Source organism: Tenrec ecaudatus, chromosome 13 (assembly GCF_050624435.1).
Source record: "Tenrec ecaudatus isolate mTenEca1 chromosome 13, mTenEca1.hap1, whole genome shotgun sequence".
NCBI lineage: Eukaryota > Metazoa > Chordata > Mammalia > Afrosoricida > Tenrecidae > Tenrec > Tenrec ecaudatus.
Window position 1 is genome coordinate 69,067,172 of NC_134542.1, and position 15,994 is coordinate 69,083,165.

At 36.7% G+C, this 15,994-nt stretch overlaps 1 protein-coding gene across 4 annotated transcripts in view; it reads right to left on the minus strand.

Moving 5' to 3' along the window:
• PPIG (peptidylprolyl isomerase G) overlaps nucleotides 1–15,994 on the minus strand; it is a 43,119-nt gene that overhangs the window by 11,825 nt on the left and 15,300 nt on the right. For all 4 annotated transcript variants that reach the window (XM_075529422.1, XM_075529426.1, XM_075529423.1 and 1 more), the window contains 8 exons: nucleotides 15,596–15,644; nucleotides 15,366–15,443; nucleotides 15,207–15,281; nucleotides 14,681–14,788; nucleotides 12,933–12,977; nucleotides 11,560–11,647; nucleotides 4,830–4,859; nucleotides 4,598–4,737 (listed from right to left, as the gene is read on the minus strand). In XM_075529422.1, coding sequence (XP_075385537.1) covers nucleotides 4,598–4,737; nucleotides 4,830–4,859; nucleotides 11,560–11,647; nucleotides 12,933–12,977; nucleotides 14,681–14,788; nucleotides 15,207–15,281; nucleotides 15,366–15,426 — 547 coding nt within the window. In that variant the 5' untranslated portion in view covers nucleotides 15,427–15,443; nucleotides 15,596–15,644. The remainder of the gene's footprint in view (nucleotides 1–4,597; nucleotides 4,738–4,829; nucleotides 4,860–11,559; nucleotides 11,648–12,932; nucleotides 12,978–14,680; nucleotides 14,789–15,206; nucleotides 15,282–15,365; nucleotides 15,444–15,595; nucleotides 15,645–15,994) is intronic.

Here is a 15,994-nt window from a genome sequence, read left to right on the forward strand (position 1 = left end):
TTAGGGTTAAAAACAAACACAAAAGCTCTAGAATATCTTATAAAAACATAATATAAGAAACGGTTGCTGTTTATTGAAATCAATAAAGTTGACAGGCATGAATCTTACTTGAAACTTTGATAATGAATTTTTGGCTCTACTCAAAATAAGGTCTGAAATAACAGTACTATGTTTCTCCATGCAATTTCTTGTCATCTTTAGTCTCTTCTTCTAAACAATTTCTAAGTTTAACATCCCACTACTTTCCAATAAAAGTCACATCAATACAGACTTTCTTACTTCCAGAATAGATCCTGTCACCAGTCATCATAGAGAGCTAACTCTGTTGTTCTTCATTTGCCTCCAGTGTAAAATGCACCAGCTGCTTTCTCTACTGGGCAATTTACTTATCACCACAGTTGGCAAACTTTCTTTTCAGTTAAATGGCGCCATATTACCACAACTCAGTCTTGTGTTTCTGTGTATTTACTACCAGGGTTTCCGTGTTGCTGTAGCCAAGATGGGCAGAGCCTTCCTTTTAACAAATGGAACAAGCTAGGATCACATCAAACTGCTGAAAAATCACAAAGTTTCTTAATAAAGATGGTGGTGCAGTTTTCTGATGGTCTCTTTTCTGTCTTCTCTTCTGGCCCTAACAGGCCGTTGTTGAGTCTCTGCAGAGCATCCAGTCATTAATCATGGCCTCCAGCGTTTCATTTGACATCTGCTGGCAGGATTTTCTCATAGACCCTACAGCTTCTCTGACACACTTAAATAGCCACAAAAAGCAGTATTTCCAATCTCACAATACCAACAGGAGAAAGGCCCAAGATGACTGCCCAGACTCACCAAGACCATATACAAGGGCGGGGGGTTGTCAGAGTTCTTCAAAAGTCTTTTTGTTTTCTTTCAGGAAGTTAAAAAAAGAAGAAAAGAGTTTCTGTATCTATTTCTTCTTACTCTAGGGCGTTAAATCTCTCAAATAAGGTTTTAAAATATAATGATTAGGAATACCAGTGTTGCAAAAGGCTTTTTGACACTCTTCAAAATTCTTGTAAAGAGACTATCAAATTCATAACACTGGATATGACACATCTCTGCCTACAAGACGGCAGAGTTGCGCGACAAAATCCATGCTGACAACATTCTGAGTATGAGTGTTAGTGAAGGACTGAAGTGGGGGGTGGGGTGGGGCGTAAATTGGTGTCAAAACTGTAATCTCCAATAAAGAATCCTCTTTTCCACCATGTGAGCCAAGAGAGAGCAGGTTGAGTCTGGCTCAAAGCAAATCTGATGATTTTAGGAACTCCTGAACACCAGGTGCTAATTAAGAGCTAACATTTCCCCAAGTGGTTGAAAGTAAAAGGGAATGTATGCTAGCTGAGCCTCGGCTTGATGACCACAGACTAGGGTACTATACCAACCTCCAGTACGACTTTCAGTAGGTTCTTGGCTACCTGGCACGAGCAAAACTAATATTCTCTCTTCAGAGACCAATGGATTACAAAGATCTAAGAACTACATTCTCATCCTTGACACAAACATTCAAACACTGTCATTTTAGTAGAGTCTATATAAAATTAGGGAATTTATAGTAACTGCTCATGGTTTTTGATCTAATCAATATAAGCCTTTTTAGCTAATCAATCTTTCTGAATATGTAAATAACACAGCATCCTTAACATTCAAAAGCTGAGAAAAGATCCTAAACAAGAAACTGGAAAAAAAAATAATAAAAGAAAAAAAAAGTGGCTGAGCATGTAAAGACTGGAAATTTCTTAGAGGATATGAAAGAAATAATGCCTAATTCAAAACATTCTAGTTACTCTGAAGAATACCAGGTAGGATTAAGCTGTGAGATTTATAAACATTAATATAAATAACTATTTTAAAAGATACAAATGATTATATTTACAGAGCAAAGATACTAAACATTACTTCTTTACTAAAACCTCAAGAATAAAAAGCACACGTCATACTTATTTGTAAATAAAGGAATGCATAATCAGGCTCACAAATGTCATACAAACAGTCCAATGTGAGCTACAGTATATATTGACAAGGTATTTGATATGACATGCAAAAAAAACCTGAAACGATCAGATCAAAAGAGAACAGAGTCTGAAAATTAAAAACAAGCATAATCATTTTGCCTTCTTTTTGTCTATCTTGATACTTGTTAAATTAAAAAGACAAGGGGGGGAAAAAAAAGAGGACCTGATGCAAGGGGCTTAAATGGAGAGCAAATGCCTTGAGAATGATTGGGGCAGGGAATGTATGGATGTGCTTTATACAATTGATGTATGTATATGTATGGATTGTGGTAACAGTTTGAGTCCCTAATAAAATGTAAAAGAAGAAAAGAGAAAAAAATGATTAGGGCAAAGACTGTACAGATGTGCTTTATACAATTGATGTATGTATATGTATGAACTGTGAAAAGAATTGTATCAGCCCCAATAAATTGTTAAAAAAAATTAAAAAGACAAAATGTACGTATCACTAAAAGTTATAGAGGAAAACTATTGATCTAAAAGAATGTATTACTGGACACAATTCTAAAAGTAACGTTAGAGATCTCTAAGGTTCAACGAGTCCATGCCATCTAATGAAGAAAGCTCTAGCTTTGGAGTCTTCAGACGCAGGAGTCCGAAAATGCACCTTGTAAATGAGCTCCCTCATGTAGTGAATAACTTAATTTCCTTTACTACTTTCAGCTATAAAATGGGAAATAATATTACAGGGATATCAGAAAATATTATAGATCATTCTCTTACTTGTTAGTCATAACAAAATAAATAACATTATTTTCTAGCCAAGTAGAAAAAGTTAGTTTAATATTTTATTATGCTTCTTACGCAAATTTGAAAGTAATCAGAATACATTACTTTCAGAGTATCAAACCCAATAGCAACTTGCTCTGAGCGAGTGCACCCCAGTTGCACTCTCTCTGGTCACAGTGAATTTCTACGTAAAAGAAGTTTTGTTTCAATCTCCTTTTTTGTGATAGCTGATTTAAGAGAACAGCGTGCAGCTGTGAAATTCTGTTTCTTGCTCGGGAAAAATGCCACAGAAATTGTTGTGATGTTAAACACAGCTCACAAGGACAGCGCTATGGAAAAACTCAAGTGTGTGAGTGGTTTTTCATTTCAAAAAAGGTGAAATGTCGACTGATGACAAACCATGTTCTGACATACAAGAATGTTGACAAAATTCATGCACTTGAAGACCAACAAAGGACTATTGAAGAGATGGGGAAGTTATCTGGACGATCGTGGAGCTCGGATGAGGGAATTTTAATGGAAGATTTGGGAATGAGAAGGGTCACTGTAAAATTTGTGCCATGGGTTCTGAGTGACCCACAAAAGAGTATCGACTGGAAACATGCCTTGCTGTGAAAGAACAGCAACTCGGGCTTTTTCCCCAAGGTCAATACTGGTAATGAGACATGGTGCTATTTTTACAAGCCCAAAAGCAAACATCAACTGGCCAGTGGAAGATGTCATCGTCACCTTACCCCCCAAAAGCTCAAGTGAAATCAAAGATCAAGGTGATACTCATTTGTTTTTGTTTTTTTATGTGAGGGGGATAATGCATTGGAGTTTGTCCACCAGGTCAGACTGTTAATTAAGCTTTCTATTTAGAGGTTATGAAAAAAGTGTGAAGCAGTGTGCAACAAAAAAGGCCCGATTTGTGGCATACAGGGAGACTGGTTTTGCCACCATGAAAATGCACTTCATTAAGTGGTGCATCTCAGTGCGCCAGAATTTAGCAAAAAAACAACAAAACCTCAGCATGTGTCTCTTGTGCCACGCACCTGACCTGTGTGTGACTTCTTTTTGTTTCCGAGAACAAAGAAGGGCACAAAAGGACAATGACCCAAACAGATGAATTTGATAAGTGTTTCAAGAATGGAATTGCAGACTTGACATATGCATTAAGTGTAATGGAGAGTACTTTGAAGGTGATAAGGTTGTTTTGTAAAAAACTTGAAATACATAGCTTTGGGTTGGGGAGGGGGCTGGTTTTTTTTTGGGGGGGGGTACCCCCTAGTGTCTAAAATATAGGAACCACTGTGAGGATGGCGCATGACCAGGGAGTGTTTTGTTCTGTGTGCACAGGGCCATCACCATGGGTCGGATGACTTCATGGCACCAACAAGACACACACTTAAAATATTACTGAAAAAACTGCCAATTTTATTGTTATGTTGCACAATTTAACTTCTGTTCTAAGTAAAAAAAAGTTTCTTAAACTTGCTCGATGCTTCTGAATCTATGCCATGAATGAAGGGGAATTTATTTCCCTCTTCAATTTTCACCCTCTCCTCACTGCCTCTTTCCCTGGAAGAATGTTTGCTCTACTATGAAATTACAATAAAAAAAAACAAAGTGGAAGCAGAAGACAAATTAGTAACAAGGAACAGTCAAGCAGTTTCAAGATAAATGAACAAAATATAATTTAAGTAAAACACTTAAACCCAGAAAAATAAGTTTAGAAGCATGTAAATCTCCTATTTACATTACAAGTAGTGTTAATTTCATGCTAACTATATAAAAAGCTCTGCTGGTTTTCGAGCATGAAAATTCTCAGAAATAGGTACTTGGTTTGTGCTTACCTTTAGATTTGGGAATTAGCTCTCCACAACTGAGTATCCGTACCTCAGCAAATGGTTTGCTAGCTGCATCTGTTTTCTGGTTTTCTATTTCTCTCACAACTTCTTGACCAGAGATCACTTGTCCAAAAACAACATGATGCCTAACAGAATTAAGTGCAGTTAGTTATGTAAAGCAGTCTTATTTTAACCTGCATTTAAAAGTAGGTTCCAAGGTAAATAAAATAATACCTACCCATCTAAATGAGGAGTAGGTTTGGTTGTTCTTTTGGAAGTCAGCAGAGAGAAGAATAAAAACAAAACAAAATAGTTAGCATCTCTAAAAAGAAGAAATTTTAAAAACTACTTGGGATTAAAGATACAACAAAAAAACATGGTATGGGGTGGGGGAGGGGAAAATCAACAAAAAACATGGTATCTTAAGTTGACAATCATAGTATATTAATTGTAAGAACAGAATGCAAGATGTCTTCAATACAATTAAAAATTTTTGTCTGGTCATAAAAATGTCTATTCACTCGTGGTTAAAATTAACATTTTTGTATTATATATATCTATTCATGTTTATTGCAAATGACTGGAATTTTATTGGCTATATAACAGTCTACTATATAGACACAGTATAATTTATCAAGTCGTTAATGTTTTTCAATCTGAACATTTTAGATAGTTAAGTTACAGGCTACATTCTCATAACCTTAAGACATGTTCCACTGAATTGTACTTATAATTTTAAAAATACGACGGACAACAGAAAAGGGGTGAAGGGAGATGCCGGACAGGGCAAGATATGACAAAATAATAATTTATAAATTACCAAGGGCACATGAGGGAGGGGGAGCAGGGAAGGGGGGGAAAATAAAAGAGGACCTGATGCAAAGGGCTTAAGTGGAGAGCAAATGCTTTGAAGATGATGAATGTATGAGCCCCAAATAAAATGTTTAAAGTTTTAAAAAATAATTTGCTGAATGTTAAAACTGGAACTAGGTTTCCATTTTTTAAAATCTAGGTTTCAGATCTACTGGGAAAGATATGGCCCCAACTGGAAAAATGGCCACAATTTAGCAAAGTTATAACACGCGTGTGTTCTTTACTAAAACAATTAGTACTTTAGTTTCTGGTTCTAAAAGCTTCACAGTTAATGTCACTTGTCTAGGCCTGTCTGCCTGAAATTTTAAAGTAAACTTCACATTGAAGAGAGATCTGGATTAAAATTTTGAAGGAAAAAAATATTTAATTATTTCTGCAAAGTGAAGCAGCTTTAAACCATCTATTTTCTTCTTTTCTACAGCAATCTTGAAGCTGTGTAGTTAGAAGGCCGCTAGCTGAGCGACCACAGAGACAAGTTGGTACACTCGGTTAAAGGTGGGTATTGTGTAAGGTGCTGTTTTTTAATTCTTATTAAAACAGTCATTAAAATTTTGGCACACAAGGGCCAATTTAAAACTGGTGGAGGGAAAATTGGCAGAGGGAGATAATTTAATCTAATTTGAGGGTTAGATTAAATCACACACACAAACACAAAACACAGCTGTATTTTTAAGTTCACCTTAATTTAAAATACTGTTTCCTCACTGTAGCAATTTTGCTTACTTGAACTTACTAAAATCACCTCCAAAAGAAATGTAAAAATCTAAGTCTCTATAGTACATTTATACTACACATATAATAACTTGAAGCTAGATAAACTGAAGCAAAGAAATATTAAAACACAACTTTTCTTAAGCCTGTTTATATTTAGACATTCTTTAAGGTTCAAAGAATATTTTCTACAGTCAAAACTGTTAAAAGACGACACTTTAGAAAGAAAGTTCAACCTTCTCATTTTACAGATGAGAAAACCTAATTTCAAAACCCTAGCTAGAAATTATTGCCTACTCTAAATTCTATGAAATACAAGTTATCAGAAATGTATCAGTCACCTCTGCCATAGCTTCTTGAATAAAAGAACCTCCCTCAGCAAAGAACACAGTGCACACAACACAGAAAATGTCTGTAGACTGTTAAAATGCATCTTGTCTCAAATATGTACTACACATAGTGTCGTAGCATGCAATTTGCTGATGTCACCATCTCAGATGTTCAATTTATGATTTACTGTTCAAAACACTTTCAGCATCAATTTAGTTTTCTAAATTAAATTACAGGCTTCGCTTGGTTGAAAACATGGATGCAAATGCTGAGTGCTATGCTAAACCACTTTGGCAAAGATAGGCGGGTCTTGGAAGCAGAACCCCTCCCTCCCTCCCGAACCCTTGATAATTTATAAATTACTATGATGATTGGTGCATTTTAATGTATATATACTTATTAAAATATATCTAAGTTTAGGTGTAATACTTCCAACCTCCACAGAGAAGAAAAAAATCAGATTTACAAAGATATCAAAAAGGTACTAATAATAAAAACTGAAGAAACTAAAGAAAAAAGAGGTAGTAGACATTTAGCAAAACCACCTCATGAGTTGAGGACTACTTTCACCTTAGATTCTACAGTTGTTGCGTTAAAAGGACAATTGTGATAATCAAGAGAAAGGACCCCTGCTGGCACTGTTGGGTGAGCACACGGTTGACAGTTCAACCTATGAGCTACTCCTTGGGAGAAAATTGAGGCTGTTTCTGCTCCTGTCAAGCCTCAGAACCCCGTAGGGTCACCACTATGGGCTGGACTCACTTGATGGCACAGAGCGTGTATTTCTGGTACACTCAGAAAAAAGCACAATGGTGCAAATGGTTAAACCCACAAATACTAACTGAAAGGTTAGAGCAGGGTCCTCAAACTTTTTAAACAGCGGCCAGTACACTGTCCCTCAGACCCGCTGGAGGGCCGGACTATAGTTTAAAAAAACAAAACAAAAAAACTATGAACAAATTCCTATGCACACTGCACATATCTTATTTTGAGATGAAAAACGAAACAGAGCAAAAACACCCGATGGCCTGGATAAATATCCTCGGTGGGCCACATGTGGCCTGTAGGCCACAGTTTGAGGTTCAACTCTACCCAGAGGCGTGATCAGAAGAAAGGCCTGGTGATTGTTTCCAAAAAGACACAATCACGGAAAATTACGGGAGTGTAGTCCTATGCTGACACGAGGTTGCCTTGAGTTGGAATCAACTCAACGTCAAGTGAGAAAATGGAGTCTGTTTAAGACTATCAAATCATTTTTCAATTAGTCTAATAATTTCTCCTTTAGCACAGTAATCAAAAGCTGTTTATTAACTAAATGGTACCTAGATGAAGCTGAAGCAGGTAACTTCTTTAAATAAAAATAGCCAACTTATCTTTAAGCATTAAAATCATATTCAGTGATGTCTGAAAGATGGTCATATAGGCAGTTCCACGCACCTATTCACCAATGCCCCCACCCCACCCCCACCAGTGGCAGAAACTAGCAGAACCAATTTTGTTACAATGTCAAAAACCCATCAAGGGCTTACCGTATAGATTCCCAAACTTATCTGGCCTACAGCCCCCTTTTCAGGAAAACAAATTGCTCAGCACCTCCCCCAGCAAGGAATACCTTTTGTGCGATAGCATGTAACCCAGGATTAAGTGGAAGTGCTTGCTTTCATAGCCCCGGGGACACAGTAGTTATGAATTGGGGGGCTAATCATTAGGTCAGTATGAAAATACCAGCCGTTCTAAGGGAGAAAGACAAAGTTTTCTAACCCATAAAGAGTTACAGTATCAGAAACCCACAGGGGCAATTCTACCATGTTCTCTAGGATGGCTATTAGTCAGAATCAATTCAATGGCAGTGAGTTCAGTTTGGTTAGAAGATTCTAGTATTGCCCACTTTGGGAAAGAGGTTTACAGCAACAAAGTGAACTTTGAAGGAAAAGGCAACTTCAAAACAGTAGGATAATTTTTGTTTTCCATTAGTCTATGCTCCATGGTGTGGCTCAGCAGCAATCTGGAAGAGAGGGTCGGTCCTAAAAACAAAAACTGGTCCTTGGTTCTAGTGGAGATAGAGCAAATCTTATTTAAAAAATTATAGTATTTGTTCTAACCTGTCTGGGGGCTAGCTGAATGGCTGACACAGAAGCTCACCTCTGTCTCGCCTAATTCAGAAAGCACACAGGGCAGAAAAAGGGCAGGAACTGCCAGAGCACCACAGTATCTATCTGCAGTGCCTTGGGTGAAGAGTGTGAGGGTAGCGCAGGCACTGAAGGACTAGGAGGGAAAACCAGGGAGCACTTCTTTGGGAAATTAAGGCATTCATAAGCACGTGCAAAACCAAGCATTTAAAGGCAAGCGTAGCCAACTGAGAAACCCAGAAGATAACCAAGAAGCCCCTGCGCTTGGAGGTCAGGCTGATCTCTAAGCTCAATGCAAGCTTGGATAACTGGGAAAGGAGGGCTCAGAGGAAACATGCAGTGTGGGAAGGATGGCTTGTCTCCCTCCCACCCCCCGCCCCGATAGTCAAGTAAAACTGTTAAAACCCTAGTTGACTACAAGAAACAGATCCTTCAGTGACAATAAACAGGACATTACTGAACTAGTGGAATTTACACCTCAAACAAATAAAACCGTAAACATGGAAGGAGGAGTTTGCTTTCCAGAGTTATATTAGAATATTCCAACACCCAATTTTCAGGAAAACCAACAACATAAAACACCTCACGAGATATACAAATAAACGAAAGATGATTCATTCAAAAGAACAAGATAAAATGACAGAAGCATTCATCAATAAGACCAATGAATTTAGTACACAAGACTTCAAAACAGCATCAAACATGCTCAAATAACCGAAGGAAATCCAATGTGTGAGCAAATGAAAGTAACAACAGAGAGATATTTTAAAAAAGAATCAAATAGAAATCTTCAGAGAACCAAAAATGATATTAACTCAAGTTAAAGTCACAGAAAAATTCGCAAAATTAATCTCGGTAAGCATACGACTCAACAAATTTACAGACAGAGTAAGTAAACTTTCATGTGTGAAGAAGAAGTGAAAAGAACCTAAGAAGCTGTTGGGTGCTCATATGGCAGCCTGGAAGAACGAGGATAAGATATGTAAGCATGTTTTCATGTCTAAAACATAAAATACCGTATATACTCATGTGTAAGCCGAGTTTTTCAGCACATTTATAATGCAGTTTCTGTGGTAAAATTAAGTGCCTTGGCTGATAGGTTGCCTTATACTTGAGTATATACGGTACACAAGTGAGGTTGGGATGGGAATGAGATAAACAGATAACGTGACAGACGGGAGTGACATTTTTGAGTATACTCTTTTTAAACGTTTAGAACCCTATTAAGACACCTGGTGGTGGTGCCGGTCCAGTGCTGGATGCGAACTGCAAGACCAACAGTTCAAACCCACCAGCTGTTCCATGGGACACAACGAAGGCTATCTGCTCTGGTGAAAAGCCTAAGGGTCACTGAGTTGGAATCAACATGATGGTACTGTGTTTTAAGTGCTGTACTGCTTATAATCCAGTCATCATAAATAACAACTTCACAGCACATTGATTCTCACAATGTAATGTTAGAGAATAAAACCCAACTAAAAGATGGCCAAGGCAAGAATGTAAGTGTAAAATATTCTTGATTTTGCTGGGAACAAGCTCTATCTTTTTAAAAGAAATATTATTGTATTTCGGATAAAAGCACACACAGCATAAGTTCCCATTTATACAAATTCTACATAATGACAATGGTTACGTTCTTCACATTGTGTAAACATCCTCCTCACTCTGTTCTAACTGTTCCACTCCCATGAAGTTAGTCTCACTGCTTCCCAATGCTTCCTTCTCTCCTCTACGCTTCAGTAACTGTTGGGCATTTGGTTCCTTTGAGATAGTTTTTCAAGAGTACAACAATGAGTGGCGCATTCTTCGCTTTGAGCTAACCTGGTATTAGCTAAAAGGTAACTTCAGGGGATCGTGTAAATGACTGTGTCATAGCGATCAAGACTTCTGCCACCATGAATATGGTTCCAGTATGTCTGGATTCTTTAAGAATTTGAAGATATGGTCTACATTTTTCTTCCTTCCTATTACATGCCTTCTACTTTGAGCAGCTCAGATCATTCAACAGTGATACCCGAGCATTCTCTAGTTCTGGTTCGAAAGAGGAGGCGGCCATAGTCTATAAACTGTACATGTAATGTCTTGATGTCTTGCCCCAGAGTTTCCATGATTACACAGACTGCCGCATTTTTCTCCCATGGGGTAGCTGGTGGGTTTGAACTAGCAACCATTCAATTAGCAATCAAGCTCTTTAACCACTGCACCAATAGAGCTCCTCGCACACCCACAAAGAACAAAAAATATGCTGGTGGAAACTTGGTCATAATTCTTCTGTAGATAGAATAGGAAAATTTAACAACAGCTCAGTTCAGTTTTCTACTTCAACTATATTCACCCCCTTTATACAATTTTCTTTCCTTCAGTAATTCTTTTAAAAAATCATTTGATTGTGGTTCTTACAACTCTTATGGCTGCTTGTTTACCTTTGAACCTTTAAGACCCCAAAAGATTTATCTTTCGATAGCCGGGCACCATTAGCTTCTTCACATTTGCTTATGCACACGTTTGTCTTCAGCCATCTTGGCAGGAAAGGTGAACATCACAGAATGTCAGGTTGTTAGAACCAAGTGTTCTTGCGTTGAGGTAGGGCTTGAGCAGAGGCCCAAATTCCGTCCGCTTCCTCAATGTATTGCTATATCAATATATGTACAGAGGCCAATACCTCTATTTTTATAAATTAGCATACATACATGGGTACACACCTATGTTTATACTTCTATTCATAACTATGTTTTTTAGATCTTTCCTGTTTCCTTTTACCTTCCTCCTGCCCTACCATCATGCTCCTTCAATTCTTAGAAAACAAAAACAATTCTTTATCTGTTTATTGATCCCCACCCTATTCAAAAGTGATTAATGGTAGGCAGGTAGGAAACAGAGGGACACAGACGTGGCTACTCTGAATCTCCAGACGCTAACACTTACATGAAGAACTGTGAGCCATTTGTGTCCTTCCCTCTGTTGGCCATTGACAAGAGGAACTCTTTGTTGTGTTTGACAGCAAAACTCTCATCTACAGAGAAGCAAAGTTTTGGGTTACATTATAGCCACTACTTCCCCCCAAATTCATTCTCTTCTTCATATTTGATGTGTTCTTAAGTCCATATAATATTTAGATAACAAAGTCAGGCTACGAAAGAAGAGAAAATCAAATATTACTCCATTTCACCTTAACTTTTTAGATAAACTATTCCTAATTCTCTTTTCTTTGCTATATACTTGTAGAAAACCCAAGCAGTATACCAACACTCTTCCCATTTCCACTTGTCCTTTGTGGGTTCTAGAAATGACTTTATTGGCTTATTTACATATATAACAAAATTAAGCCCTCCTTTAAAAGCAAGAAGATATTTAACATAGGATTATTCACTTTATACCACGTTACTTTTAGGATAGATCTATATTAATACTTGCTTTCCCTAACCAAAAGAAATCTGAAAATGACTTTCACATCTAAGTTGTAAAAATGAAAATGAAGCTAACGTCAAGTCCTTCCCCAGCAACTACCCTCAGCATCAAGCCACCTTAGCTTTGCACTATGTCTGTGAAAAGTATGCTAGTATGGTTTTTAAGTTGTATGAGTTACTATTTAGGGGTCTAGGAAAACTCAACAAGTTTTCCCATATAATTTAATAGTAACTGCCTCTTCCCTATATGTCAGATAATGACAGGAGCCACCTGTACAGAGAAGCACAGACTACACTGCCGCCCGCACTCATTGACGTCACCTCTACCGCAGCAGCTCCTGTTATGAAGGGCCTACCATTCGAATCGAATCTTGCATTAGAATTTGAGAATATGCAACTATAAACTGATACTAAACTTCATTTAGTCCTAAAAATGAATAATGAAAAAATTAAAGTAACTTGATAGTCACATGTTTATAGAATTTTGCAATGTTCTTTCACATTAATAAGATATTCCAAAGGAAAAAAGCAAAATTTTGAGGGGGAAAGTAAAGACTTACAAGGCAAGAAAAAACCTTTAAAACAAACAAACACTGCATAGAGTTCCTAGGAACTATTACTGAATCTCCTCAACTGGAAGTTCTTACATTACAATTTTAAGAATTTAGTATAGATCACTGTAATCCTTCAAATAATGGCATGCACTAATATCCTAAGTCCCATCTCTATAAAAGTGGTATAATATAAAATTTTTCACAAGGTAACCTCTAGATCAGTTTAAGGTGGCTGTATATTAGTAAACTATTTAATAAACAATCTTACTGAATAAGAGAATAATCAAATAAATAAAATAGAAAAGTCAAAAGATCATTTAAATGAATATGCTTTTACCTTCAAAAAATCCTCCATAAATAGATTCCCCTCCTCGTCCATTTCCTAAGAATATAAAAAATGTACTCTTAGCATTCTCCAATCAGCTCCCTGAAGATGCTATCTAAACAAAATGCTTCTAACAAAATAAGGAAGCACTCAAGTTATTTTGAATCAACAAATACTCAGTCATAGCAGCTCATAAAAAGATAATTTAAGAGGAGAAAAAAATGATTAGGGCAAAGACTGTACAGATGTGCTTTATACAATTGATGTATGTATATGTATGAACTGTGATAAGAATTGTATGAGCCCCAATAAATTGTTAAAAAAAAAAAAGATAATTTATTACCAATACGGACAAAATCCCAATGAATGTTTTTCCACTGAGACAATAATACAGAATGTGATGGAACGTATAAGACATGCGAGAAAGAAAAGTTCTCAGTCTAATGATGAATATATAAGTCTTTTACAAAAACTAAAGTGCCTTTAAAAATACACTTCCAGTAGGGAATGTAGAGGTGGGGTGTGGCTGACAGGGAGGGTGAAGGGTTTCCAGGAGTGAACAAGGAAAGAGGAAGTGGGAAGGGAGCTCTGGAACTGACTGTGACACACAACTCATTTGAAAGGTGATTTAACCATGGGGAGAGAGGGAGGGAAATGTTCTAAAATTGATTGTGGTAAAGATTGTATAACTCTTCTTGATATGATTGAATGATTAAACTATATGATATGTGGATTAGGTGCCAATAAAAATGTGTGTGCGCACATATATATATAAAATACTTCCAATGTTCTTACAATAATATAGAAAATGGGCAAAAATTATATTGTAAAAAGTATTACCAGCAATGAAAAGATAAAACACATATCCTTTTTTCTGCCAGATAAAATGTTTTATTTTTTAACTGAAAATAAATTTCTGAATTCAGGAATCAAAGGTAAAGCTTTTTGGTCTATTCTTTTTTCTTTTATATAGTCTTATAAGTACCTCTAGGAGACCAGGTGGCACTGTGTGATAGATGTTGGGCTGGTAATCACAAGGTTGGTGGTTCAAACCCACTAGCTGTTCCATAGGGGAAAAATGAGACTGTTTCCATAAAGGTTTAGTCTTGGAAGCACCATGGGACAATCCTACTTTATAGCCTAGAGCCCACCAAACACGCAAGCTATAAGATCTTTTCTGTGAAGCCCCCAAATATTAGTTTCTTACCTGTACCATGTTAATTACACTTATGCTCATTATTTATATGTGTATTAAATTCAGAAAGAATATCATTCAGAAGAGGTCTGAACTAAAGTCTCCAGGAACTTCCCTAGGTTTACAAACCATGGTATTTAAAAAAGTAATCAACTCAATGTCCTTGAGTTGATTCTAACTCATAGCAGACCTAGAACTGCCCCCTGTGGTTTCCAAGGCTCCAGTCTTTAGGGAAGCAGACTGCCACACCTTTCTCCCATTGAGTGTTTGAGGGTTGGGACCACTGATGTGTTGTTAGTCAGCAACCAAATTAATCACTGCACCACCAGGGCCACACACACACACACACACACACACACACACACGCGTTTATTCACAAATGTGTGTAGGAATTATTACATATAGGAAGTTACTCGGTGGTGTAAAGGTTAAAGGATTCAGCTGCTTAGAAAGATGGAGGTGAAGTTCACCCAGGGCACCTGAAGTTATGAGTTAGAATCAACTGGACAACAATTGGACAAACACCTGAACGAAAATAGTTTTGTCTCGTTGAAATCCATCGTACCTTCACTGAAGTCACCACCTTGAACCATGAAATCCTTTACAACTCTGTGAAAAAGACAACTTTTATAATGTAATGGCTTCTGAGTTGATTTCCCTGTGCCCTTTTCACCTGTGGAAAATAAAATTAAATAGGCTACTTAGTAGGAAGGAAACAGTAAAGCAAAAAAATTAATGAATACTTTTGTCCTACAAAGATATCTCTCTTGGATGGGGGGGAGGGGAATCTCCTTAAAAAAAAAATCTCCTTTAGGTAGACATGCATCTTTAAGATATAAACTTTTCACTCCTTTCAGGAATTAAAAAATGATAATAATTTACAAACTATGTTTTTATGGGATGTGTAAAAACTAACCTCAGATAAAAATCTATTAAAACTAACATTTCTAAGAATGATTAACATTCAATTATCTGAATATTAAGAAATAATAAAAGAATACATATGAAACAATCTAAAACATAAGACAAAAGTTAAAGCTAGTCAGGAAGAAATGGGAGCAATGTCAGGGCAGATGAAAATGTCAACAAACCTGTACAAAGACAACGAAAATTCTCGCATGTTTTAGGGCACACATCAGAAAACAATTCAAAGACAACTCTTCCGGCTGAAAAAAAGAAGGTAGTTGGTTTAAACCTCTTCATAATGTTAAATTCTTACAGATAAGTGTTAAATGAGCACATTCTCTTACCAGGTTGATTGTTAATGGCAATATCAAAAAAACACCGAGGACGTGGGACCTTTATTCCCATGACTCCAAAACTTCAGTCTGTGAATAAAATGTAGATAAGGTCAACAGACTAAAATTTATAGAAAATTATATAGCCATGAAACGTAATTTCTATTTTACCAAATATAGACTGCTAGCCAAAGTAGTAAATATTATGTTTTTATCATTAGTAAATTCATCAAGTAGATTACCTTTAAAGTAAGACAAAAATCAAGGACAACTGATCCAATCCTACTGGGCCTAGAAAATGAAAAAGGTCTTCAATTAGAAGTATTTAAAAAAGAAAAGCATTTAAATTCCTCAAGAATATGACAACAAATTTGGGAAATAAAGGAGGGGGCTTCACAAAGTTCATGGAAAAATTCCACTGTCCTTTAATTCTGTTTTCTCATGAACTTAAAAAAAATAAGCATTTTATTTATTTTATTATTAATTGGGAGCTAGTACATGTATCATTCCACAGTTTAATCATGTCAAGTAGTATTATACAATTGCTACCACAATCAGTTTCTAAACATTCTTTTTCTTCCGGGACTCCTTGATGTCATCCCCCTCTTACCCACCTCCCTGACAACAAAAGTATATACCCC